General features: G+C 47.9%; 2 protein-coding genes across 13 annotated transcripts in view; one reads left to right on the plus strand and one right to left on the minus strand.

Moving 5' to 3' along the window:
• The window catches only part of CDC7 (cell division cycle 7), a 76,607-nt gene extending 54,112 nt beyond the window's left edge, over positions 1-22,495 (minus strand). For both annotated transcript variants that reach the window (XM_077278326.1, XM_077278325.1), the window contains exons 1-4: positions 22,358-22,495; positions 19,116-19,190; positions 13,042-13,177; positions 11,679-11,772 (exon numbers count right to left, since the gene is read on the minus strand). In XM_077278326.1, the coding sequence (XP_077134441.1) occupies positions 11,679-11,772; positions 13,042-13,177; positions 19,116-19,190; positions 22,358-22,391 (339 nt within the window). In that variant the 5' untranslated portion in view covers positions 22,392-22,495. The remainder of the gene's footprint in view (positions 1-11,678; positions 11,773-13,041; positions 13,178-19,115; positions 19,191-22,357) is intronic.
• Positions 22,496-22,647: 152 nt separating this feature from the next.
• The window catches only part of HFM1 (helicase for meiosis 1), a 229,963-nt gene continuing 224,759 nt past the window's right edge, over positions 22,648-27,851 (plus strand). For 6 of the 11 annotated variants that reach the window (XR_013218736.1, XM_077278670.1, XM_077278673.1 and 3 more), the window contains exon 1: positions 22,712-22,785. The gene's annotated coding sequence lies outside the window, so the exon portion shown is untranslated. The other 5 variants (XM_077278677.1, XM_077278671.1, XM_077278679.1 and 2 more) reach the window with 3 other exon arrangements.

Below are 27,851 nucleotides of genomic sequence, written 5' to 3' on the forward strand. Positions count from 1 at the left end.
AGTTAACAAGTGAGCGAGCTTGCTGTTGAAGGGCCACGGCCTTGTCTCAAGGGAGAATTACCAACCTTCTGGAAGTGTCCAGGATCATCGTCAAAAAGGATATCTGCTGGGCTGACGAGGAGGAAAAACTTGTCTAAGTTTAGCTGCCAGCCCAGGTGAGAAAGGGTATCGCAAGAGATATAGACTCAGCACAATCCTGGAAGAGCGGCTAAAAAGTTGACCAGATAGGGCAGGACGACCATGCCTCTAGGGTGCAAGAGGAACATGACAGCCACCATAACCCCTGCGAACACTCTGGGTGCGGTAGCAAGGCCGAAGGACAAGGTCGTGATTTAAAAATGCTGTTCACGAATGGAAAAGCGAAGGAATTTTTGAAGAGGGAAAAGATAGGAATGTGAAGGTAAGCATCCCGAATGTTGGTGGAGGCCAGAAACTCCACCTTATTCTGTTGAAGTAGTGGCTGAGAGGAGGAACCTCATCTGAAGAAGGGGGACCTTGTCAAGCTTGGTAGAAGTTTGAGGTCCAGGATCGGTCTTACTTTTCGGTCCCCTTTTTGGAACCAAGATCCCTTAGATCTAGACTGTCCTGGTCAACTCATCCACTGCTGGTTGGGTCTATAGGAAACATGTGATCCTTTGTTCCTGCGTGGGGAACGCTCCCAACTTCTCACCGAATAACCGATCACCCTGGTAAGGGAGTGATGTCAGAGGCTTTTTGAACGCAGAGTACGCTTCCATTCTCTGAGCTATAAAGTCCCGAGTGTAGTGGTATTTGCTGCTGACAAGCGCTGCGCAAGTAGCCGCATCCGAGAGGCGTGAAGCAGCCAGTCTCCCACTTAAGAAATTTGATTGACTAGTTGTACTGTCTTCGGGAAAAGGTTACTGTTGTGAATCAAGGAAGTTAAGGTCTCCAACCAGGAGACCATTGCTGTAGCAACCCAATGCGGCGGATAAGGAAGGGTAGAGCGCTGAACCAGAGGCCGCAAGACGGAACCAGATTTGCTATCTGACAGTCCGTTGTATTTTTAATTGATGACCCTTCGGGCAGGGATGACTTCCATAAATAGGCCCAAGCCGGGGACTAAATTTCTGCAGCTGGCGGGAGCAATACCAGGGGTAGAATAGAGGAACGTTGGTGGTTGGTCGAGTGAAGCGAGCGTTTCTGTGTTAGGTGAGAAGCGCAAGAAAAGGTGGGCGGAGCCGCCTTAGCGCGCCATAGTGCGGGCGTGGCTTCCGGGATGCAGCCTCCACATCGGCCGAAGAAGGGAACTAAATTTTTGCAGCCAGCCGGAGCGTTACCTCAGGGAGGTGGGCCACAGGGAAGCCATGGCTGAGGCTGCCTGTCAGTATGTGAATATCCCACTGCAGAGGCCCACCGCTGACTGGATCCACTCACCATCGGTGCATGAACCGGCATGGAGCCGCCGCGGATGACTTTCAGCGCTGAGGAAGGTGCGCGCACTCTATTGTTCTGCTGCAGTTCAGGTATTGCAGCGTGGATGGTGCAGGGATAGAGGGGTAAACCTCAATCCACCATCCCTTTGTTAGGGAGGTGGAGAGGAACCATCCGCCTCCTTGTGCCATCTGCTTTAACAGTGGTGGGTGAAGGGGGCTGCTAGGACGCCAAAGAGAGGGGCCTCTGTACATCCACGGAGTTCAGCCCCCGGGTGGACAGGGCCAGTTGTCCGGCAATAGGCCTGGCTGGGGAAGAGGGTACGTGGAGGCGACACTCCATGTGCTCGTCCGTTCAGGGTGTGGGGAGATCGGTGCCCTTGAAGGGACCCATCGCCCCTAAGGATCAGCCCAGGCTTGGCACGTCGCAGGAGAGGATACGGAGAGGCGACACTCTCCGTGCTCGCCTGTTGATGGTTCGGGAAGATCGGAGCCTTGAAAGGATCCATCGCCCCTTCGTTGTAAAAAGTAAAATCAAAAATGTAAAAAGGTAAAACTAAAATAATAAAGAGTTTTGGGTCTGAATAACAGACCCGTCCGTGTGCCTCCTACAGACACTAAGCAAGAACTGGTTAGGCTTCTTTCACACTAGCGTCGGGCTCGGTCCGTCGCAGTGCGTCGGGACGAGGTCCCCGACGCTAGCGTTGTCTCCGCCGCACAACGGGTGCAGCGGATGCATTTTTCCAGCGCATCCGCTGCCCCATTGTGAGGTGTGGGGAAGTGCGGGGAGGTGGGGGCGGAGTTCCGGCCGCGCATGCGCGGTCGGAAAAAGCGGACCGTCGGGAGCAAAAAAACGTTACATGTAGCGTTTTTTGCTCCCGACGGTCCGCCACTGCACGACGCATCCATCGCACGACGGGTGCGACGTGTGGCAATCCGTCACAATGCGTCGCTTAATGTTAATCAATGGTGAAAAAACGCATCCTGCAAACACTTTTGCAGGATGCGTTTTTTCGGCAAAACGACGCATTGTGACGGAATGCAGTTAACGCTAGTGTGAAAGTAGCCTTAGCTGAAAGCCAGCAGGAGGGTGTATACTGCAGGGGAGGAGCTAACTTTCTTTGCATCACTTCATGTCAGCAGCATACACCCACGGGCTGTGTCCCCCAATGAGGCGAAGGAGAAAGAGACGCTATGGGTATCGGAAAATGGCACAATTTTTTTTTTTTATTTTTTTTTTTATAACTTTGGACTTTTTTTCACCACTTAGATATAGAACCTAGACATTTTTGGTGTCTATGAACTCGTAATGACCTGGAGAATCATAATGGCAGGTCAGTTTTAGCATTTAGTGAGCATAGTAAAAAAGCAAAACAAAAGACCATTGCGGAACTGCACTTTTTTGGCAAATTCACCGCATTTGGAATTTTTTACCGTTTTCCAGTACATGATATGTTAAAATCAATGGTGTCGTTCAATCAATGGTGTCGTTCAAAAGTACAACTTGACCCGCAAAAAACAAGCCCTCACATGGCCATATTGAGCAAAAAAAAAAATAAATTATGGCTCTGAGAAGAAGGGGAGCAAAAAACGAAAACACAAATACTTCCAGGGGTTAATACTTGTCCTGGATGCCGTGGAGGTTGGTACCCTGATATGTATGATAATAGCACCCCCTGCTCCTCGACGGCTGTCCCCAATGTGCCCCGTATAACAAAAAAACACAAAAAAAAAAAAGCAAGAACAGGACAAACTAGGGCTAGAATACAGATAAATAGATACTTATCAGCTTATTCAGCTGAACAGTTACAAAAAATTTGGGTAGCAGAACAGTACCCAGACCCCAATTCACTTGAATGGGGGGCCCGAACATCCAGTGTTTGCCATGCTGTCATGTGCTTCTGATCAGCAGTAAAATCATCACCGCCATTCAGAGAGCCGCGGTTCCCACATTGTCAGAAGACAGCATGAGCATGTAGCTGTGATCGGAGGCATAAAGTTTACCTCCGGTCACTGGTGTCAGCTGATAGGACTACAATGGGAGTATTCATCAGTAGGTGCCTGTGATTAAATAATTAAAGGGGGAAAAAAAAGCCAGCGTGGGTTCCCTTGTATTTTTGATAACCAGCCAGGCAAAACTGACAGCTGGGGCTGCAAACCTCAGCTGTCAGAGTTAGCAAGGCTGGTTATCGAGAATATAGTGGCCCCCCACTCAATTTTTTTTAATTAAATAAACTAAAATTTTGTGGGTCTCCTCATTTTTGACAACCAGCCTTGCTAAAAGCAGACAGTTTGGGGCTGGTATTCTCAAGCTGGTAAAGGGCCATGAATATTGCCCCTCCCCAGTCTAAAAATAGCAGCTTGCAGCCACCCAGAAAAGGCACATCTATTAGATACGCCAATTCTGGTGCCTTGCCCGGCTCTTCCCACTTGCCCTGTAGCACCTTTGTATTTTCAGGTGTCAACAAGCCCACGGCTTAGTAATGGAGAGGATTCTATAAAGACACCAATCCTTTACTAATCCTATAGTAGTATTGTAAATTAAGACATAGCAAGTAAAAAGTCTTGTAATTGACAAAAAAGGAAAAATTGTAGTTACCGTATTTTTCCGACTATAAGACGCACTTTTTTTCCCTCCAAATTTGGGAGGAAAGTGTGGGTGCGTCTTATAGTACGGATATAGCATGTGGGGAGGGGGGCAGCAGCGAGTGGGATTGCAATGTTATCCCACTTCAGGATGTCCCCGCTGCCAGAATCAGCTGCTGGGGAAAGCACATGGCCCCGCTGATTAAGTGCAGTGAATATTCATTAGCGGCTCCCCGCCCACCAATCAGCTGAGCTGTGAGCAGGGAGCAGCAAATGAATACTGCACTTAAGCAGCGACACAGTTTCCCCAGCACTGATTCTGGGGAGAATCTGTGTGTCCAGGGGAGGAGGCAGCAGCAGCAGGGGCCAGGAGATCGCTGCATACCTGCTTGTGCTGGACGAGTGCTGTGCAGGAGGACCTGTGTGATGTCAGGAGTGGGCGGGCTGGAGCATCACATGGCATCTCAGAGCCCTCCCTCTTCTGACATCATCATAGGTCCTTCAGACTCCCACCTAGAATCTGCAGCTTCCTCTTATGTCCTGTGCGTGCGCTGTGGAAAGGCTACAAGAGAGAGGGCTCTGTGTGTGCAGCCATGGGATGCTCCAGCTTTTACCTCACCACAGGCTGGCTCCCACAATTAAGAGGTTAGTCTTTACAAAACACAATAAAGCACTCTGCCACTCCTTTGGTGAACTATAACTCCCAGTATGTCATAGGATCTGCAGGACATGCTGGGAGTTATAGTTCTCCCATGGGATTTTAAAGCAGCACTCCAGTGTTATTTTGCAGTGCTGGAGTGGTGCTTTCACTATAAGCCCTGTGCCCCCATTCTTATACTCACCCTCCAGTGTCTTCATATAGTACTTCACAGACACCACACTGGTCCCACAGCTTCCAACATAATAACGTACTATTATATATAATAACACCACATATAATAGTATGTTATTTATGTTTTTAAATATTTTACCACATTTTTTTTGCTTCAAATATTTTTTTCCCTATTTTCCACCTCTAAAACCTGGGTGCGCCTTATAGTCCGGTGCGTCCTATAGTCCGAAAAATACGGTACTTACCGATAACGGTATTTCTCTGATCCCATGATGGCACCACGGAGAGAGGGGTCCGCCCCCAGGGACAGGAAACCTACAGGTGAAAAAGGGCGTACCTCTCTCCCACATCAGTTGGTTTACAGAGCCTTATACAGAACTTTCAGCTGCAACTCAACGTTTTACAAATTAAACTTAATTAAATTAACTTAACAGAGGCACCGTGACTAAAGCTAATTATTAATACATTATAATGTGCACACCTGTGTGAAAAGGGAGGGGAATATACGGGTGCCATCAAGGGATCAGAGAAATACAGTTATCGGTAAGTAACTACAATTTTCTCTATCCCCATGATGGCACCACAGAGAGATTTGCATAGATTGTAACTCTTAGGGAGGGACCACTGCCTCTAGAACCCTTCGCCCAAAGGTGAGATCAGAGGAGGTCAAGTCTAAACGGTAATGTTTGAAAAATGTGGACTGGGAAGATCAAGTGGCCGCTCTACATATCTGTTGTATTGAAGCGCCAGCTCTCTCCGCCCAGGATGACGCCACTGCTCTGGTTGAATGAGCCTTTATATTCTCCGGGATGGCCGTCCCGCTAGATGAGTAGGATAGGGCGATGGCATCTCTTATCCATCTCGCTAACGTGGCTTTCGATGCTTTTTGTCCCTTCCGCGGACCCTGGAAGCAGACAAACAAAGCCCTATCCTTCCTGCACTCCCTAGTGGCTGAAAGATATTGGGCTAGGCATCTTTTTACATCTAGGGTATGCAGTGTTTTTTCCCCCTCATTTTTGGGGTTGGGACAAAATGAGGGCAGAGAGATCTCTTGTGTCCTATGGAATTGTGACGCGATTTTAGGGAGGTAAGCCGGGTCAGTTTTAAGGATGACTATTGTCGAGGATTTGAGTAAAGGGTGGACATGCAGATAATGCTTGTACACTCACCGGCCACTTTATTAGGTACACCATGCTAGTAACGGGTTGGACCCCTTTTGCCTTCAGAACTGCCTCAATTCTTCGTGGCATAGATTCAACAAGGTGCTGGAAGCATTCCTCAGAGATTTTGGTCCATATTGACATGATGGCATCACACAGTTGCCGCAGATTTGTCGGCTGCACATCCCAAAGATGCTCCATACAAGGCAGGATGGATCCATGCTTTCATGTTGTTTACGCCAAATTCTGACCCTACCATCCGAATGTCGCAGCAGAAATCGAGACTCATCAGACCAAGCAACGTTTTTCCAATCTTCTACTGTCCAATTTCGATGAGCTTGTACAAATTGTAGCCTCAGTTTCCTGTTCTTAGCTGAAAGGAGTGGTACCCGGTGTGGTCTTCTGCTGCTGTAGCCCATCTGCCTCAAAGTTCGACGCACTGTGCGTTCAGAGATGCTCTTAGGCCTACCTTGGTTGTAACGGGTGGCGATTTGAGTCACTGTTGCCTTTCTATCAGCTCGAACCAGTCTGCCCATTCTGCTCTGACCTCTGGCATCAACAAGGCATTTCCGCCCACAGAACTGCCGCTCACTGGATTTTTTTTCTTTTTCGGACCATTCTCTGTAAACCCTAGAGATGGTTGTGCGTGAAAATCCCAGTAGATCAGCAGTTTCTGAAATACTCAGACCAGCCCTTCTGGCACCAACAACCATGCCACGTTCAAAGGCACTCAAATCACCTTTCTTCCCCATACTGATGCTCGGTTTGAACTGCAGGAGATTGTCTTGACCATGTCTACATGCCTAAATGCACTGAGTTGCCGCCATGTGATTGGCTGATTAGAAATTAAGTGTTAACAAGAAGTTGGACAGGTGTACCTAATAAAGTGACCAGTGAGTGTATATCGCTGACGCGGCGGGCCGAGGTTAGGGCCACTAGGAGTGCGGTTTTTAGAGATAAGATCTTTAAAGGGACATCCGCCAGGGGCTCAAAGGGAGGTTTGGTCAGAGCGTTTAAAACAAGGTTTAGATCCCATGGGGGAGCATTATGAAGAGGGATAGGCCTGGACCTACCCGAGGCTTTAATGAATCTCATGATCCAGCGGTTTTTGGCTAGATCATGATTATACAAAGCTCCCAAGGCTGCTACCTGAACCTTTAGAGTACTTGTAGCTAGGCCCTTTTCCAGCCCCTTCTGCAGGAACTCAAGAATCTTCCCTATTGGGATTTCCCTAGATGGATCTGTGCCTGATACTGACATGAACTTTTTCCACACTTTTCCATATATTTTAGTGGTTACGAGTTTTCTACTCTAATAAAGTAGAAACTAGGTTGGGTGAGAAACCTTTATCACTCAGTAACTTCTTTTCAAAAGCCAAGCTGTCATGTGTAGGCTCTTTACACTGGGGTGAAACACTGGGCCCTGGGATAAAAGACTCGGAGTGTCTGGTAGAACCCAAGGGCTTGCTATGGACATTTTTCTTAGCCAAGAAAACCATATTCTGCGGGGCCAGAATGGAGCCATTACTATCACTGTTGCTCCCTCCTCCCGAATTTTCCTCAGTACTAAGGGGATAAGGGATATTGGAGGGAACGCGTAGGCGAGGCGATAGTTCCAGGGAATTGTAAGAGCATCCAGAGCTACTGGGCCCCCCCGGGGATCGATTGAGCAGAATGTTTTTACCTTCTGGTTTTGACTGCTCGCAAATAAATCTATTTCTGGCTGTCCCCAACGTTTTACGATCTGGTTGAACACCGTTTGTTTTAGCTCCCACTCCCCCTGTTTCAAGCGCGTCCTGCTCAAGAAGTCTGCCGTTTGGTTTTCTGAGCCTTTTATGTAGAGAGCTGTTAAGGATTTCAGGTTGTGTTCTGCTAAGTGGAAGATGGATTGGGTCACCTCCATCAGGGCTCGAGACCTGGTGCCTCTTTGACGGTTTAGATACGCTACCACTACCTGGTTGTCTGAGAAGACTTTTACGTGGTTGGAGTGAAGGAGATTTAGAAAGTGCATTAGGGCCAACTTTACCGCTAACAGTTCTTTCATGTTTGAAGAGACTAGCTCTTGGCTTTCGCTCCAATTCCCTTGTGCTACTTGATCGTCTATGTGTGCGCCCCACCCCCAGGGGCTTGCATCTGTCGTCAGGATTTTCTCCGTTGGTAGTGCCCAGGGAACCCCTTTGGTTAAATTGACCGGGTCTGCCCACCACCCTAGGGAGTGTATCGTGCTTGATGAAATGTTTAACTGCCTGTCTAAATTTCCGCGCAGAGATAGGCTTGCTCTCATTTATTGGGAACGCTCTTCTTTTCTTTTGCTCCAACCCGCTGAACATTATATCCTGCGCCGTTTTTTTAGGACGTTCATCTACCAGGCGCATTGTTTTCCTGACGGCCTTTACCAAGGCGTCAGTTTCTTCGATAGGGAAGCAACTGTGTCCCCCTTCAGAGGATAGTGACGAGGTGTCGGAGGCTGATGAATCACCAGAGTCGGATATTTCACTTTCCGACTCCTCCGTACTAGGTTCAGGGGATCTATGACTTGTTTTACATTTTTTCTTTGATGTTTTAATGCCTTTGAGGGCACTCTCCACCTGACTTCTTATTAATGTTTTTAGGTCTGAGGCAAATGTTGGAGACTCTTCCTGAATTGTCTTCTCTATGCAATTACTGCATAGCTTCTTCTCCCATGAGGAAGGTAACTCTTTCGGGCATATAGCACATATCCTGTGCTTTAATTTAGTTACACATTTTCTTCCCTAGAAGAAAAAAGTGACCATATATCAAAAGTCCGAACTTTCACGTAGATCACTCACCCTCCTGTGACCAAGAGATACCATCTCGGGCCTGGGAACTATATCCACTGCTGGGTTCGCCACAGACCGCGTAGTTTTCGCAGAAGCTCGGCTGCGTCGTGACCCTGAGCATCCGCTGCTGCTGCGCTGCTGAGGGGAAGTACCCTTGCGCTGATGCTGTGTGCTTGCTGCCGCTGTGCTTGCGCTTGCTCAGGGGATAGCTGTATCACCTCCTGCGCATCCTGCTGCTCCTGGTCGCTCATGGTCCTGCACTGTTTAGTGAAGGTAGCTGAGCAGCGAATCCGGGCTGCTCAGCTGTTTAAATTTGCCGCCCATATTGCTTCACTCCCGGTTTCTGCGCCGAACCGGAAGTGCTCCCATCGTGCCTGCGCTTTAACTTGCTGAGAGGCGGGCGCGCCATGCTGGTCATCGGCTCCTGGGGTGTCGGACGCGCCGCCGCCGCTGTTACCGGTAATCCATTTTCGGCGGCCGCTCCCGCCGACCTCAATGCTGCAGCCGCAGCTTTCTTTAGGGCAGGATTCTTCTGCCGGCGCCCAGCTCTCACTCTCCGGCGATGGTGGCGCCGGCGTTCAGCTGCCCCGTGTCCGGCCTCAGGCGTGCGGTACTTGTATGGGGCTCCATGGTTAGGTAGCCGCCGCTGCCCCCATGCGCTGTTTAAGCAGCGATGCGGAGGGTATGACGGTGACCGCCGTCACCTCCTCCTTCTTCCCCCTCTTTTTTTTTCCTTGGGGGAGACAGGCTCAATCCTCTTCACTGCCCCCCCCTCCTCACTCACCCTCCAGGTCCGCCGACCTCAGCGGTGGTGCTTCAGGGAAGGAGAAAAAAAGAAGAGGAGAGAAAAAAACCTGCTGAACCCAGCCGTGCCAGGGCGCCCCCTGCCAGGAACCGAACTGGTTCAGCCCCTGGATCTTCAGGTACGTGCTGTAGGTTCCCCGTCAGGGACAGGAAACCAACTGATGTGGGAGAGAGGTACGCCCTTTTTCACCTGTAGGTTTCCTGTCCCTGGGGGCGGACCCCTCTCTCCGTGGTGCCATCATGGGGATAGAGAAAGTGTGGTTTGTTTTATTAAAAATAACACATACAGGTATAATCACCTAACCCACTCCATTGAATCCCTTGTCTCCTGTAAGAAATATCATAGTGGGGAACCCTCAATTCCTGATAACCAGCCTTGCTGAAGCTGACCGTTGCAACCCCCAACTGTCAGTTTTGACTGGCTGGTTATTAAAAATACAGCGGCACCCACGCTGCTTTTTTTTATTTTTTATTTACAGCTTAGGGCTACTTTCACACTTCCGTCTTTTGCCCTCCATCGCAATCCGTCGTTATGGGCAAAAAACGGATCCTGCAAATGTGCTTGCAGGATAAGTTTTTTGCCCATAGAGTTGTATTAGCGACGGATCGCGAAGGATGGGCACACGTCGGATCCGTCGTGTTTTGGCGGCCGCGGCGCACAAAAAGTTCAATGTAACGTTTTTTGTGCGACGTGTCCGCCATTTCCGACCGCGCATGCGCGGCAGGAACTCCGCCCCATCCTCCCCGCTCATCACAATGGGCAGTGGATGTGTTTTAAAACTGCATCCGCTGCCCACGTTGTGCTAAATTTAGCACAACGTCCGTCGGTATGTCGGGCCGACGGTTTGCGACGACCCCGTACCGACGGATGTGTGATAGTAGCCTTAGGCTGATAAATACTCCCACGAGCCGCTCCTGCTCTCACAGTTATTAGCGGCAGCAGGTGTCAGCTGATGGAAGCAGTAATCCCATCAGCTGACACCAATGTCCGGCGGTAAACTTTATACATCTGTTCTTAACTGATGGCTCACGCAGTCATTTGACAGCATGGGAACCACAGCTATCTGACTGGTGGTGAGGATTTTACTGCCGATCAGTAGCGGTGTTTGAAATGCGGTCATGCACATGACAGCACGACCATCACCCGGTGTTCAGGGGGGCCGAACCCAAACAGTAACATGGACTTCCAGGTGAAGTCCGTGCCCGAATAGGTGTTCGGTACGGACACGGAACTTTACTGTTCGGATTAGTCCATCTCTACATATAACCCACAGCCATAGTATGCATGTCAGGAAGTCATGTCCAAGCGCTGCAAGGCTGATGCGGATCAACTTATGACATGAGACAGTCTCTATGACACAAATCCAGGGTATGCGTCTAAATGCTGGAATCTCTGACAGCGGCATGTAACGAGCACCAGCAAGAGGTCATTCTACCCGCACATTGGTGTACCCGCGATGTGACTGCCTGTTGAAATGACATCTGGGGTTCTGTTGCTAATGACCCCCATGCCTGTCATTACAATCTTCCTAGGAAAGCTAGCTCGTTGCTGGCGTTCATAGGAGATCCTGATTTTAGCAATAGATAGCAATGCTGATGCACTGCTACGTAGAGTACAAGCGAACAGACGATCGCAGCTCCAAGTTTCTTAAGGGGACTATAAAATACAGTAAAAAAACAAAAAAACATTCTAAATGGGCAGTTCCACCACACAAGCGTGATGCCCTTCAGAATGTAAAAGGAACTGCCTTCAACTAAACATCAGTTTTTCTATCAGCAAGATGAGCCATCAATAGGAAACTGATGGTAAACCAAAATCGTGCACCCCTGATGATCACATGAAATCTGATCTGGAGGTTGCCAGATATAAGCGATGTACGGGGCAGAAGCCAACCGTTCTATATACCTGGTAATAGCCAGGTCAGATTTCAGCTGGTTGGTAGGGGCACCGGGTCTTGGATGCCAACCGATCCAATTCTGATGGCCTACCCAACAGAACGGTCACTGTTTGCTTAGTCCCGGAAAAGTTTTAATTATTCAACCACAGTATAACTACACAATTGCAATATCTAGTTAAAGAGATATATGGACAAAATGAATCTTACCGGAAAATAATCATGCTCCAAATAAGGCATAACAATAACCACGTGATCGTTTTTCCTAAAGCAGTATTTTACCCCCATAACATTGTCTTCACCCCTGAGAAAGCAAAATATAAATTAAAGTGACGCAATAAACCAACATTGCAGTTGAACAGACATCTTATGTTAAATTTAATGCATATTTAGAGGCAAAATTACACAGGCAGGTTTTTAAGAAATATGCAATGTTTAAAAATGAAAGACTTGTAAGAGGTTAAAGGGTTCCGGTCACCAAAAAAAAATGACATCCAATCTGTAAGCACCATGTTATAGAGAAGAAGCACAGTAGATAGTTATATGGTATTGTCAGAAAAGGTTCAACATGACAGTGTTTCATAATTTAATCCTCTGATCTTTCTGGGATTTTTGGTCCAGTGGGCGGTTCTGTCATTGACAGTTATCTCTGTATGCACAGTTATACTTAGAAAGCTGTCTGTCACTGATAGGACCGCCCCACTGGACCAAAAATCCCAGAATGAGCCAAGGCTTAAATGATTAAAACACGAGTTAGGCTACTTTCACATTAGCGTCGTGTGACGCACGTTGCAATGCGTCGTTTTGGGAGAAAAAAAAACGCATCCTGCAAAGTTGCCCGCAGGATGCGTTTTTTCTCCGTACACTTGCATTAGCGACGGATTGCCACACGTCGCATCCGTCGTGTGACGGATGCGTCGTGTTTTGGCGGACAGTCGGCACAAAAAAACATTCCATGTAACTTTTTTGTGCGTCGTGTCTGCCATTTTCGACCGCGCATTTGCGGCCAAAACTCCGCCCCCTCCTCCCCGAAACTCACAATGGGCAGCGGATGCGTTGTAAAACTGCATCCGCTGCCCACGTTGTGCTACATTAACACACTGTCAGTTGGTACGTCGGGCCGACAGTTTGCGACGACCCGTACCGACGGACTAGTGTGAAAGTAGCCGTATACTGAATCTTTTCTCACAAAATTAGATCAATCTACTCAGCTCCCCTGCTCTATAATATGCTGCCTGCAGTTTGGACTGCATTTTGATGGTGACAGGTTTCCTTTAAGTGATGTAACATCAGATTCATTAAATAACTTGAGCACGGCCGCATACTTGGATGGACTGTAGCTCATCGGTAACATGTTCAATGTTTCCACGCATCACAGATATCTCTCGGATGCCAAGTAGAGTGTGAACAATATGCCTCTACCTTATAGTTACATTGCAGGGTTGAGATGCAATACCACACAAATCCATGGACAAATGCAAGTGTTCCCGGGAAAAAAATAATAAGTAGCCTTATTTTTATAATCCCCTGCTACCCTTTAAAACCCATAGCACATTTCTATGAAATTACATACCCTGCCACTGTAAGGCACTGCAGTTCTGCTGCTATTCGTGCTGGGTGACTTGTAGGTATCAAATGTTTTAAAGCAAATTTCTGTTGAATTCCAGACTTAAGTTGTGCAAAAGCTAAATAAACTGAACTAAATGTACCTATGGATAGAAAAGGCAAGGTATTATTCACTAGTTGTATTACTGCACGGTTTATACATAAACTGTAGTCTTATTTAGGCAATTTTCACTCAAATTAGTGAACACAGAAACAAAACAATCAGCATTTTACCAGCCCCCTCCAAACAGTTGCTTATTAGGGTTGATCCAATAGCTTTGGATAAGTGCTTATCCGAGTAGCTATAGCGCTAACCAAATAGCTGCATCGGGGACCTGGTTCGCTCCTGATAATCAGCAGTTCAGCTGTGTGACAGTCACAACACATGCAGGGATTGCCTGTTTGCTAGGCAATTCCTGAATGTGTTGCAGCTATCGAACAGCTGTGAGACATGCAGCCACGGATCCTCAAATATATTTTTTTTAAACACATTTGTTCATCACTATTGCTTATGAGATCAGTGACAATGTGACCGAGCACTCACCCTGCATGAGCATGCAAAGATAAAGAGGGATTTTTGGTCCTTACCGTAAAATTTATTTCTTGAAGCCTTCATTGGGGGACACAGGTAACCATGGGTGTATGCTGCTGTCGCTAGGAGGCTGACACTATGCAAATAAAGAAGAAATAACTCCTCCCCGGCAGTATACACCCTCCGACAGGCACCAGGCAACTCAGTTGGTGCAAAAGCAGTAGTAGGAACAAGTAAAAAATTAAACTCAGCCTATGTACCAACCCACAACAACGGCACGTTGGCCAACACGGTACTACCTAAAGGGAGGGTGCTGTGTCCCCCAATGAAGGCTCCAAGAAAGATTTTACGGACTTTAAGGACCAAAAATCCCTCTTTCTTTCTAGCTTCATTGGGGGACACAGGTAACCATGGGACGTCCCAAGGGGCAGGATATTCTGCAGAAAAGGAGAAGTTAGGTCGGCGAGAAACCGCCGACTGCAGTATCTTCCTACCCAGGCCCGCGTCCGCAGAAGCCTGAGTATGCACCTTGTAGAATTTTACAAAGGTGTGAATGGATGACCACGTTGCGGCCTTGCAAACCTGCGAGGCCGAAGCTTGGTTATGAACTGCCCAGGAAGCTCCCACAGCCCGGGTACAGTGAGCCTTCACCCCCGAAGGAGGCTGTTTGTTTTGGACACTGTATGCCTCCAGAACCGCCGAACGGATCCAACGAGCAATTGTGGACTTGGAGGCGGGGAGCCCCTTACGACGCCCTTCCGAGACGACAAACAGAGGCTCGGCCTGACGAAAAGAAGCAGTTCTGGAAAGATAAATCCGGATAGCCCTGACCACATCCAGCTTGTGAAGAGATTTCTCCAAGGGATGAACTGGGGAAGGGAACAAAGAAGGAAGGATGATGTCCTCATTGATGTGAAATGCCGAAACTACCTTTGGTAGAAAAGAAGGAACCGGTCGAAGAACCACCTTGTTCTGGTGCAGGATTAGAAAGGGAGAACGACAGGACAATGCTGCTAGCTCAGAGACTCTCCTAATCGAGGTAATGGCGACCAAGAAGGCCACCTTCCATGATAGAAGCGAGAAAGATGTCCTGAATCGGTTCAAAAGGCGCACGCTGGAGAGCGTCTAACACGAGCTTGAGGTCCCAAGGCTCGATAGGAGGATGATAAGGGGGAACTATATGAGCGACCCCTTGGATAAAGGTCCTCACCTGTGGAAGAGAGGCCAGGTCTCTTTGAAAAAGGATGGACAGAGTGGAAATCTGACCCTTCAAGGTGCTCAAGGAAAGTCCCGAATCAAGACGTGCTTGAAGGAAACCGAGAAGTGATGGAAGGGAAAAGATCATAGAAAACAGACTGTTGTCCTCACCCCATCGGAAAAATGCCTTCCAACATCTATGGTAGATACGCGAGGAAGCCAGTTTTCTCGCTTTTATCATAGTCTGGATGACGCTGTGAGAAAAACCCACGTCCTTCAGGACCGCGGCCTCAACGGCCATACCATTGAATTCAGAGACCGAGAACTCGGGTGGAAGAGGGGCCCCTGCGAAAGAAGATCCGGACAATCCGGTAGTCTCCATGGAACGTCTGATAGCATGTTCACTAGTTCCGCATACCAGGTCCTGCGAGGCCAATCTGGAGATACCAAGAGAACAGGGACCCCTTCTGTTTTGATCTTTTTTACGACCCTTGGGATCAAGGGGAGGGGTGGAAACAGATAAGGCATCTGGAACTGGGCCCACGAGAGCGTCACATCCGACGGCCATCGGATCCCAAGACCTGGAAACGTACTGGGGAACCTTGTGGTTTGCCCGGGAGGCCATTAAGTCGACGTCTGGAACGCCCCACCTCTGACAAATCTGGCTGAAGATTGAGGGGAGGAGCGACCACTCGCCCGCCATGAGCCCTTGGCGACTGAGGAAGTCGGCTTCCCAATTGTCCACCCCTGGGATGTGGACGGCTGATATAGAGGGAACGTGGCTCTCCGCCCAACGCAGAATTTTTGCCACTTCCGTCATGACATGTCTGCTGCGAGTCCCTCCCTGATGGCTTATGTAAGCCACGGCTGTGGCGTTGTCCGACTGAATGCGGACCGGCTTTTCCGAGAGAGGGACTGCCAGTGGATGAGGGCTAGGAAGATGGCTTATTTCCAAGAGGTTGATAGGAAGACGCGCCTCTTGAACAGTCCAGCGGGCCCTGGGCCGTGAGGTGGAGAAAGACCGCTCCCCACCCCTGGAGGCTGGCGTCGGTGCTGATGACCTGCCAGCGGAGGGGAAGAAATGACCTCCCGCGCAGAATAGAGGTGGATAGCGTCCACCAAGTGAGAGACTGCTTCACCTTGGGAGAGAGGCGAACCGGGTGGTCCAGGGAAAGTGGTTTCCTGTCCCAGGCAGCCAGAAGGGCCAGCTGGAGAGGGCGAGAGTGGAACTGAGCATAGGGGACCGCTTCCATGGAAGCGACCATTTTCCCCAGAACCCTCATGGCGAGGCGAAGAGGCAGAGGGTTCGGGACCTTTAGTGCTCCGATACCCCGACGAAGAGAAAGGAACTTCTCCTTGGGGAGGGAGACCTGAGCCTGTATGGTGTCGAATTCCATGCCCAGGAACTCCAGACATTGGGTCGGAATCAAGGTGGACTTCTGATAGTTGATTATCCAGCCGAGGAGAATAAGCGTGTCCAGAGTAAACTGGAGGCTCTGGCTGCAATCCGACAAGACGAACCCTTGATCAGGAGGTCGTCGAGGTAGGGATCACGAGAATCCCCTTTGAACGCAGAATGGCCATGACCGTTGCCATGACCTTCGTAAAGCAGACGCCAGACCGAAAGGGAGAGCCATGAACTGGTAATGATGTTCTTGGATCACGAAACGGATGCTGTGCGCAATTCGGGATGTGTTGGTACGCATCCTGAATGTCCACGGAACACAGAAATTCTTTAGGTTCCATGGACGTGATCACCGAGCGCAGTGATTCCATTTTGAAGTGCTGAATTCGGAGATGGCGGTTTAATTGCTTGAGATCCAAAATTGGACGGAGAGAACCGTCCTTTTTTGGAACTACGAACAAGTAAAAACCCGAAAACCGCTCGCGATAAGGGACCGGAACTATAACTCCTGAGGCGAGGAGGGAATCGACGGCCTGGAGAAGCCCTGGGAGATGGGAGGACGAGAGAGAAACAAAGCATTTTCTTCGCCCCCAGGAAAACCTATCTTGTAGCCTGAGGTGACAATCTCCCTGACCCAGGCGTCGTCGACTACCGATAGCCAAACCTCTGAGAACAGAAGAAGCCAGCCTCCCAACCTGGAAAGATTTCCAGGTGGGGGTGACCCGTCATTTATTAGAAAATTTGTGGCCTCGAGGTCCAGAAGGTTTTGGGGAGCGGCTCTTAGTTCTCCAGTGCGGGGAAGGCCTGAAGGAAGGTTTCCTCCGTTCTCCTTGGGAGGAAGACCGGTCCTGATGAGCGGGGTTTCCTGAAGAGGTTAAGGACCGAAAGGGGCAAAAGGACTGGGGGCCCTTCTTGTTGAAGGGACGCCTAGGCTTAGACTGAGGTAAGGAGGTACGCTTACCACAAGTAGCGTCCGAGATCATTTGATCCAGCCGTGTGCCGAAGAGTCTGGAGCCCTGGAAGGGCAGGCCAGTGAGGGATTTTTTAGAAGCGGGATCTGCGTTCCACGCTTTAAGCCAAAGAACTAGGCGAATGGCCACAATGTTACTGTTAGCCCTTGCCGAGCAAGCAGCCGCATCCAGGGAGGCATTCATGAGGTATTTACCCGCAAAAGAAATCTGATCTGCCAAATCAGACAGTTCGTCAGCAGGAGCGGAGGCTAAAATGCCTCTGCGCAGGGTCTTTGCCCAGGCTGACACAGCTTTCGCTACCCAGGAAGAGGCGAAACTAGGACAGAGGGAGGCTCCAGAAGCCTCAAACGCCGATTTGGATAACGTCTCAATTTGTCTGTCTGTGGTATCCTTAAGAGATGTCGCGTCCGGAATAGACAAAACTGTCTGTGAGGATTATCTAGACACAGGCGGGTCTACCTTAGGAGACTCGGACCATTTGCTAACAAGGTCTGAGTGAAACGGGTATAAAACGTCCAGCTGTTTCCTTCCAGGGAAAAGTTTACCAGGATTTTCCCAGTGTCTAGACGTAGTGTTGTCAAACTCCTTGTGGGGGGGGGGGGGAGGGCAAGGACTGGCCACCGATAGCGAACATGAACACCCCAGGGTGACATGGGTCGAAGTCCTGCCCAGCGGAACAGAGAGGGTGCGATGTGGGTGATACCACACTGCTCTCCCGGTCGCTTACTGTGGGGAATCAGGGTGAGAGAACTGCACCCTGTAACCCCAAAAGGAGCATCTGAAACAAAAGGGGAAAAGATTAATAAACACACACAAACCCTGAAAGAAAAAACAAATGCGGATCTGGTGTTAGATCCAGGACCGCCTCCTACAGACACTAAGCAAAAACTGAGTTGCCTGGTGCCTGTCGGAGAGTGGGGGGGGGGGAGGGCAAGGACTGGCCACCGATAGCGAACATGAACACCCCAGGGTGACATGGGTCGAAGTCCTGCCCAGCGGAACAGAGAGGGTGCGATGTGGGTGATACCACACTGCTCTCCCGGTCGCTTACTGTGGGGAATCAGGGTGAGAGAACTGCACCCTGTAACCCCAAAAGGAGCATCTGAAACAAAAGGGGAAAAGATTAATAAACACACACAAACCCTGAAAGAAAAAACAAATGCGGATCTGGTGTTAGATCCAGGACCGCCTCCTACAGACACTAAGCAAAAACTGAGTTGCCTGGTGCCTGTCGGAGAGTGTATACTGCCGGGGAGGAATTATTTATTCTTTATTTGCATAGTGTCAGCCTCCTAGCGACAGCAGCATACACCCATGGTTACCTGTGTCCCCCAATGAAGCGAGAAAGAAAGTAGGACGTCCACACAGATTGGCCAGCAGGATGAACATGACAGGTTTTGTAGCGATATCATTAAGGCTAGGTTCACATTGCGTTAAGTGCAGTCCGTTCAACGCATACGTTAAACAGACTGCGCCACACAAGTGCCTTTTAAAGATCGCGTTATGCGATCGCGCTAGCGCAGATGCTACATCTGTGCTAGTGGTGATGGCCCCCGAAACGCTGCAGACTGCGTCCGAGGGTCCGTCACAGAATGACGGCACATCACTAACGCATGCCGATTATAACATTCGTTAGAAATGCGCTACATAATGGCAGTCAATGGGTGCGCTAACGCATCCGTTACATAGCGTTAGTGCCGCTATGTAACGAATGCCGTCAGCGGATTGCCATTAACGCAATGTGAACCCAGCCTAAGCGCCTCAATGTCCGTTCACCAAAGCTGGTAGCCATGAAGAACTTCCTTATAGGCATAGATGCAGTGTGTACTTACACAGCCAACACCTGCCCTGTATGCAGAGGACTCAGCTCTTAAACCACCTCCATGACATAATAGAACATGAATTAAACACCACCTAAATTACACATTTACACTTACCCTCTCCAATTTTTTGGGTAACATAGAAGATATTACGGATTTGTGGAACAGATGCATAGAGATACTCAATTTCTTCTGCAAGTAAAACAAGATGTAATTAGTGAAGAGTTTGCTTTGACTAAATAATAGGATAATAGTTACCGTATATACTTGAGTATAAGACGAGATTTTCAGGCCATTTTTTTAGGCTGGAAGTGCCCCTCTTGGCTTATACTCGGGTCATTGTCCCAGGGGGGTCGGCAGGGGAGCGGCAGCTGTCACATCATACTCACCCCCTCCTGGCGCGGTGTCTCTGCACGTCCCTGCTTCTCAGATGGTCTCCGGCAGCTCTTCCTGTTTTCAGCGGTCACATGGTACCGCTCATTAAAGTAATGAATATGCATGTGACTCCATTCCCAAAGGGGTGGAGCGCATATTCATTACTTTAATGAGCGGTACCATGCGACTGCTGGACACAGGTACGAGCTGCCGGAGACCATTGGAGAAGTAGGGACGTGCAGAGCCCGGGCCAGGAGGGGGCAAGTATGAATTGGGGGGGGGGGGTAAGGTGAGCCATGCGATATTCACCTGTCCCCGTTCCACCGCCGGGGTCTGTCTTAAGCGTCCTCTGGCTGTGATGTTCAGGTCAGAGGGCACGATGACGTGTTTAGTGCACGCCCTCTGCCTGAACAGTCACAGCCAGAGGACCTGGAAGACAGCGGCGGTGGAACGGGGACAGGTGAATATCACAAGTACCAGGGACGACACCAGCACCTGGCCCCCATAGCGCGCCGGTGTCCCCGCCTGCTCAGGACACCGGCACCTGGCTCCCAGTGACGAGTATGTATTTCCTTTTTAAATCGCAGCAGCCACATATGAGGCATATTATTCTATGGAGCATCTTATGGGGCCATCAATCTTTTTGGAGCAGCATATGGGGCATATTATTCTATGGAGCATCTTATGGGGCCATCAACTTTTATGGAGCATCTTATGGGGCCATCATTAACCTTTTATGCAGCATTATGTGGGGCATATTTTAATATGGAGCATCTTATGGGGCTCATCATGAACTTTATGGAGCATTACATGGGGCATATTATTCTACAGAGCATCTTATGGGGCCATCAACCTTTATGGAGCAGCATATCGGGCATATTATTCTATGGAACATTATATGGGGCATATTATTGTATGGAGCATCTTATGGGGCCATCATTAACCTTTTAAGCAGCATTATATGGGGCATTTTTTAATATGGAGCATCTTATGGGGCTCATCATGAACTTTATGGAGCGTATTTTGTATGGAGCATCTTATGGGGCCCCATCATGAACTCTATGGAGCACTATATGGGGCTCCTTATTCAATATGGATATTCAAAAACATTTACCCTACTGATGTCTCAATTAATTTTACTTTTATTGGTATCTATTTTTATTTTTGAAATTTACCAGTAGCTGCTGCATTTCCCACCCTAGGCTTATACTCAAAGTCAATACGTTTTCCCAGCTTTTTGTGGCAAAATTAGGGGTCTCGGCTTATACTCGAGTATATATGGTAATAACACTGATTTTCTGAGACACTTATGGAAATTAATAAATAGGCATCCTCTTTTCAGGATCTTTCTTTTGCAGGGGAATAAGCAATTACAAAGTGTCTTGCTGTGGAGGATCGGTCTTGTATGACACAGACAACTAGCTCAGGGGCTTTTTTGTTTTATTTCATTTCTCTTTTTTTTTTTTCGGCCTTGCTTACTATGTTACTATGTATTTGAATGAATGGGCAATGCTGCAAAATTGCTGAAAATTGTCAAGCTGTAGATACGAAACTGCTTCAAATCTGCAAGGAAAAAATAAGCAATGTGTGAAAGATGTCAGAAATCTTATTCACTTTGCTGATGCAGTAAAACATTGCTTTTTTCTTTGGCAAAAACACAAGAGGAGAAAGCAACACAACATACGAAGAATCCCTTAGGGCTCTTTCAGAAATCTCTGATCATCAGTCCAATCTTGGATCACAATGCATGGACTGGCCACGCATTTCCCACCCAAATGGTACATATTTCTATGAAGCTGTCAAGCACGGTTCGGGAGACCTCCGGCCAGTCCGTGCATTGCGATGGGAGCAGAGGATCATGGACGTCTGAAATATCACATATGCATTTTTTTTTAACCCCCCCACCCAGCTAAAAGAATTAGTAAAATAAAAGCTTCCTCGGGTGGGCCGTATACGCAGATTTGCTTTATGGATGCATAAGTCGATATCTAAAGGTAAATTAGCAGCTTTTCGGCAACAAAACCCACACATGGTGCAAATTTTTGCAGGCACTATGTGCAACAGACTAGCACTGTGTGGATGTGAATCTCTACTTTTTCCAACAGGATCCACCTGTTCCAGCTTACAGCATTTTCATTGCCAGATTAAAAGGTTTATTCCCATCTTTAGGAATGATCTATCCATAGGTGATCGGGGGGGGGGGGGGTCGACCTGCGGAGGGCAGATGTATGCACCACACCATTAATACTCTACGGTCGCACCAGATAGAGCTATGGTCGTACTCTGCTTCCTCTATCAGCCGCAGAGAATGAGCGAGAGCACAACTAAGGCCAATGCTGCATTCAGAAGGGGAACATCGGAGTCAGTCTTCAGGCTAAGTAACTTCTAAAGATGGGAATATCCCTTTAAGTCGTTTTTTTCATACCTGTAGGTTCACACTGTGCAAAAATAATAAATCTGCTTTTACGTCCTGCTTAGCTTCAATAGTGATTGTGACCGCTGCGGCCCATCCTTGGGCTTAGTGGTTGCATGACAACACTGGCACAGTGATTGGCTGCAGTGGTCACATAACTGGTGCAGCTTGTAAACAATGCCCAGGGGCAGCAGCACATGGTGAGAAATAGCAATTTAGGTCTATTATTCCTGGAAAGCCCCCTTTTAATACAGTTTATTGCAGTTAGAACAGAGTCACGCCCGCACACGTATGAAGAATAGGAAAAAATTGGCAAGACAAGAGTTAATTAAATAATAATAATCAGTATAATGGATTTGGTTATAAGATCCCAGACACTGTCGGGGTACGTGACCCCACAAGTCCGGGGAGCACCATGTCCCCCAGTATAAGCTCCAACCTGTGTAGATATGAGCAGAGCCCCGCAGTCACGTCACTACAAGCTGTATTCCTGCAGTGTAACCATCACACGCCTCATACACCCCGTGTCTGACACTACGCACTGCCATATATAAGCCCTGCTTCTCCTCACCTGTGGCATCCTCCCCCGCCATCTTCCCCAGCATAGCGCTCACAGCCTCACAGAATAATGGCGGCAAACACGACCCATCCCCGGTCGCTGCAATATAGAAACATCCCGCCTTTCAGAGAGGGGCGGGACGTTCTTCGAAAACTGAGCTTTGAATGGATGTATTACCTGAGAAGCGTTTGTCTGTTCCAATCAGAGCGTTCAACGCTTCCTGTTCTTGTGATTGGACAGCGCTGATTGGTGGGCTGGATCAGTTATAAGAGGCGTCACGTAGCATGATTTCTGAGGTAGATTTTCGCTGCGCGGCTGACTGACAGGTAGCTGGAGCGCTCCTTAGGCGGTGGCAGGGGCTGTGCTCATTAGTGTGACAGGTAGCCGGTCTGTGCTCCGTAGTGTGACCGGTAGCCGGTCTGTGCTCCGTAGTGTGACAGGTAGGCGGTCTGTGCTCCGTAGTGTGACAGGTAGCCGGTCTGTGCTCCGTAGTGTGACAGGTAGCCGGTCTGTGCTCCGTAGTGTGTGACCTGTTGTTATTTGAGGACTTTTGTCTCAACAATGGTTAACATTGCAAAGTGTTTGTGTAACGAGCAACTTAACAGTCTCCCCAAATGTAGAGTCTAGCTGCCCAGTGTGGTAGAAGATTAGCTTTACCTCAGTAGTTAGGTGCCTGAAAAAAAAAAGATGCTCCTGGATGCGGCCAAGAGCCCTTTGCACCATTTCACCCCTCAAGTTGCATTTTTGGTGGCACCTGACTGCCCTCGAGTAGAGTGAGCGCACGGACAATGCCTGAGCCGGCCAGGTGCACACGGTGTCAGTGCGGACGCGGTTTTCTACCTGGCTCTTCTCAGGCTTTTGCTCAGCTGAGGTGTTATCCGAGCATGCTCGTATCCTAACAGTATTTTCGGCCTACTCAAAATAATAAATTAAAAAAATGCTCAAGTAGCCGCAGCTTTACGACAACTGCAACACATGCAGGGATTTCCTAAGAAACAGGTACTGACCTGAAGACTACAGCTACCTTATCAATTTTACCACACCTGGAAAGGCATGAAAAAAAAAGAAACAATTCCTGAATTAACGTTTTTTTTGTTCGTTCTCCCAAAAAATCAGAATAGAAAGCGGTCAAAAAATGTAATATGACAGAAAGCGGTACCAATAAAAAAGTCCGTTCGTCCTGCAAAAAACAAGCCATAACATGACTGTTGGACGCAATATGGAAAAACTATGGCTCTCAAAATATTGCAATGCAAAAAAAGTTTTTGCAGTAAAAAGCATCTTTTAGTGTATGTCAGCAGCCAAACATAAAAACCTGAAATAAATCTGTAATCGCACCGACCTGAAAAGGTCACCTAATCACTTATACTGCACGAGGAACGGCGTAAAAGATAAAACCAATTCTTCACCGGCTGTTGATTTTTTTTTTTCATTCTGCCTCCCAAAGCTCGCAGTAAGGCTCGGCTCACATTTATCCTGCGCTCTACACTGAGTGCTTGCACCAGGTTTTCCTTGTAAATGTCAGAAATACGTGATTTAGATGGAACCTCGGCCGAAGATTCCCTGTAACGAGGCAGATGGAGGCACTGTGGACACTGGCCTGTTATCTGGCAGTGTACATTGTCTTAGGACTGTGTAAATATGCGGTCTGCCATAGTTTTGTGCATTTCTGAAAAGAACAACACTGAACAGAGGCCAGACAGAGTAGTGGTCAGCGTAGAGCGCCGGATAACTGTGATCCCAAATGTTATGTAAAATGTTCCCAATAAAAGCTTCAACTCAATCCACAAAAAAAGCCAGCCCTCACTTAGGTCTGTCCACTTAACTGGTAGCACAAAGACTCTGGAAAAGCGCTATGGCTCCTCGCATCCCAAAAGAAATCCGGCACACACCTCTGCTCCATGTATTTTGCTGCGCTCAGCTGTCTCTGGTACTTGTATTAAAGTGCTTTTCCACTATTTGGACAACCCTTTCTGAATCTCTGTTTGCCCCCAGTCAAAAAACACTTAGGGCCTCGTTCAGTATTTTACATCAGTATTTATAATCCAAAATCAGGAGTGGAACAATCAGAGGAAAAGTAAAATAGAAACTTGTCACCCACTCCTGCGTTTGGCTTACAAATATTGATGTAAAATACTGAATGTGTGAACGTGGCCTTAAGGTACCTTCACACGAAACGACTTTACAACGAGAACGACAACGATCCGTGACGTTGCAGCGTCCTGGATAGCGATATCGTGTTTGACACGCAGCAGCGATCTGGATCCTGCTGTGATATCGCTGGTCGTTGAATAAAGTTCAGAACTTTATTTGGTCGTCAGACCGGCGTGTATCGTCAGGTTTGACACCAAAAGCAACGATACCAGCGAGGTTTTACGCTGGTAACCAGGGTAAATATCGGGTTACTAAGCGCAGGGCCGCGCTTAGGAACCCGATGTTTACCCTGGTTACCAGCGTAAAAGTAAAAAAACCAAACAGTACATACTCACCTGCGCGTCCCCTGCCGTCCGCTTCCTGCTCTGACTGAGCGCCGGCCCTAAAGTGAAAGTAAAAGCACAGCGGTGACGTCACCGCTCTGCTGTTAGGGCCGGCGCTCACACAGTACAGGAAGGGGACGCCGGGGGACGCGCAGATGAGCATGTACTGTTTGTTATTTTTACTTTTACGCTGGTAACCAGGGTAAACATTGGGTTACTAAGTGCAGCCCTGCGCTTAGCAACCCGATGTTTACCCTGGTTACCCGGGGACCTCGGCATCGTTGGTCGCTGGAGAGCGGTCTGTGTGACAGCTCTCCAGCGACCAAACAGCGACGCTGCAGCGATCGGCATCGTTGTCGCTATCGCTGCAGCGTCGCTTCGTGTGAAGGTACCTTTATACTCGCTACTGGTGCTAGCGCTACTTCTGCAGTGTCAGTACTGGCTCTCCAGTATCAAGCAATAACTGTGGCTTCACTCTCCCCTCCTTCAGGCAATTCAGACATCCAGAGGAAGTGAGATCTGCGACTGACTGTATACCGACAGCACCCGGATGACAAGTGTGAATGAAATCGTCCCAATCTTCTGGATGAGAATGGGACCAATTTTTTAATACACTCGTGTGACCCTAGCCTTATTACTTTATTGGAGGCAAGCATAGGGATTCAGAAGGTGTTGTCCGAGTAATGGACAACCCCTTTAAAAAAATGAATGGAGTGAAATGCAGACGCTCGACCTTCATTCAGACAGACAAATGATGCATTATCGGGATCATTGTGGGTAACGGGTTGGACACCCAGCGATTGGGATGTTATCCCAAATCCTATGGATACTTGTCATTTATGATCTTGTTACATACTCTATAATGCTACATCATACAAAACATTTTTAACAATTGTAGCCTTCATCTTTGTTGGAAGAGTTTGGGGTAGGTCCCTTTCTGTCCCAGCATGGCTGTTCTTCAAACCACAAAGTGAGGTTCATAAAGAGCACAGATCTCAACCCCATCTAAAACTTTAGAATAGAGACTGCACGCCTGGCCTTCTCATTTAATATCAATATCTGACCTCACAAGTGCTCTTCTGGACGATTGGGCAATAATTTCCACAAACACCTCCAAAATCTTGTAGAAAACCTTCTCAGAAGAAGCAAAGGAAGCACCAACATCATATACAGTACAGACCAAAAGTTTGGACACACCTCATTTAAAGATTTTTCTGTATTTTCATGACTATGAAAATTTTACATTCACACTGAAGGCATTAAACCTATGAATTAACACATGTGGAATTATATACTTAACAAAAAAGTGTGAAACAACTGAAATTATGTCTTATATTCTAGGTTATCAAAGTAGCCACCTTTTGCTTTGATGACTGCTTTGCACACTCTTGGCATTCTCTTGATGATCTTCAAGAGGTAGTCACTGGGAATGGTTTTCAATTCACAGGTGTGCCCTGTCAGGTTTAATAAGTGGGATTTCTTGCCTTATAAATGGGTTTGGGACCATCAGTTGTGTTGTGCAGAAGTCTGGTGGATACACAGCTGATAGTCCTACTGAATAGACTTAGAATTTGTATTATGGCAAGAAAAAAGCAGCTAAGTAAAGAAAAACGAGTGGCCATCATTGCTTTAAGAAATGAAGGTCAGTCAGTCCGAAAAATTGGGAAAACTTTGAAAGTATCCCCAAGTGCAGTGGCAAAAACCATCAAGCGCTACAAAGAAACTGGCTCACATGAGGACCGCCCCAGGAAAGGAAGACCAAGAGTCACCTCTGCTTCTGAGGATAAGTTTATCCGAGTTACCAGCTTCAGAAATTGCAGGTTAATAGCAGCTCAGATTAGAGACCAGGTCAATGCCACACAGAGTTCTAGCAGCAGACACATCTCTACAACAACTGTTAAGAGGAGACTTTGTGCAGCAGGCCTTCATGGTAAAATAGCTGATAGGAAACCACTGCTAAGGACAGACAACAAGCAGAAGAGTTGTTTGGGCTAAAGAACACAAGGAATGGACATTAGACCAGTGGAAATCTGTGCTTTGGTCTGATGAGTTCAAATTTGAGATCTTTGGTTCCAACCACCGTGTCTTTGTGCGACGCAGAAAAGGTGAACGGATGGACTCTACATGCCTGGTTCCCACCGTGAAGCATGGAGGAGGAGGTGTGATGGTGTGGGGGTGCTTTGCTGGTGACACTGTTGGGGATTTATTAAAAATTGAAGGCATACTGAACCAGCATGGCTACCACAGCATCTTGCAGCGGCATCTTATTCCATACAGTTTGTGTTTAGTTGGACCATCATTTATTTTTCAACAGGACAATGACCCCAAACACACCTCCAGTCTGTGTAAGGGCTATTTGACCAAGAAGGAGAGTGATGGGGTGCTATGCCAGATGACCTGGCCTCCACAGCCACCAGACCTGATCCCAATCGAGAAGGTTTGGGGTGAGATGGACCGCAGAGTGAAGGCAAAAGGGCCAACAAGTGCTAAGAATCTCTGGGAACTCCTTCAAGATTGTTGGAAGACCATTCCCGGTGACTACCTCTTGAAGCTCATCAAGAGAATGCCAAGAGTGTGCAAAACAGTCATCAAAGCAAAAGGTGGCTACTTTGAAGAACCTAGAATATAAGACATAATTTCAGTTGTTTCACACTTTTTTGTTAAGTATATAATTCCACATGTGTTAATTCATAGTTTTGATGCCTTCAGTGTGAATGTACAATTTTCATAGTCATGAAAATACAGAAAAATCTTTAATTGAGAAGGTGTGTCCAAACTTTTGGTCTGTACTGTAAGTTCCTATGGATTTAGAATGGGAGGTAATAAAAGGTCCAGTAATATTTGGTGTTTGACTTGACAAATTTAACTGGAATAGTTTGCAGTCACCAATGTGAATTAGCAGCACTCCTGAAATATAAAATCGTCGGGAAACCTCAAAAGCGACCCAATTTTATAAAGTAAACCTTTCAAGGAATACATATAGGGGTGTAGTGAACTTTTTGACCCCACAGGTGTTTCACAAATTGTTT

The sequence above is a fragment of the Ranitomeya variabilis genome, chromosome 8 (assembly GCF_051348905.1).
Source record: "Ranitomeya variabilis isolate aRanVar5 chromosome 8, aRanVar5.hap1, whole genome shotgun sequence".
Classification (NCBI taxonomy): Eukaryota; Metazoa; Chordata; class Amphibia; order Anura; family Dendrobatidae; genus Ranitomeya; species Ranitomeya variabilis.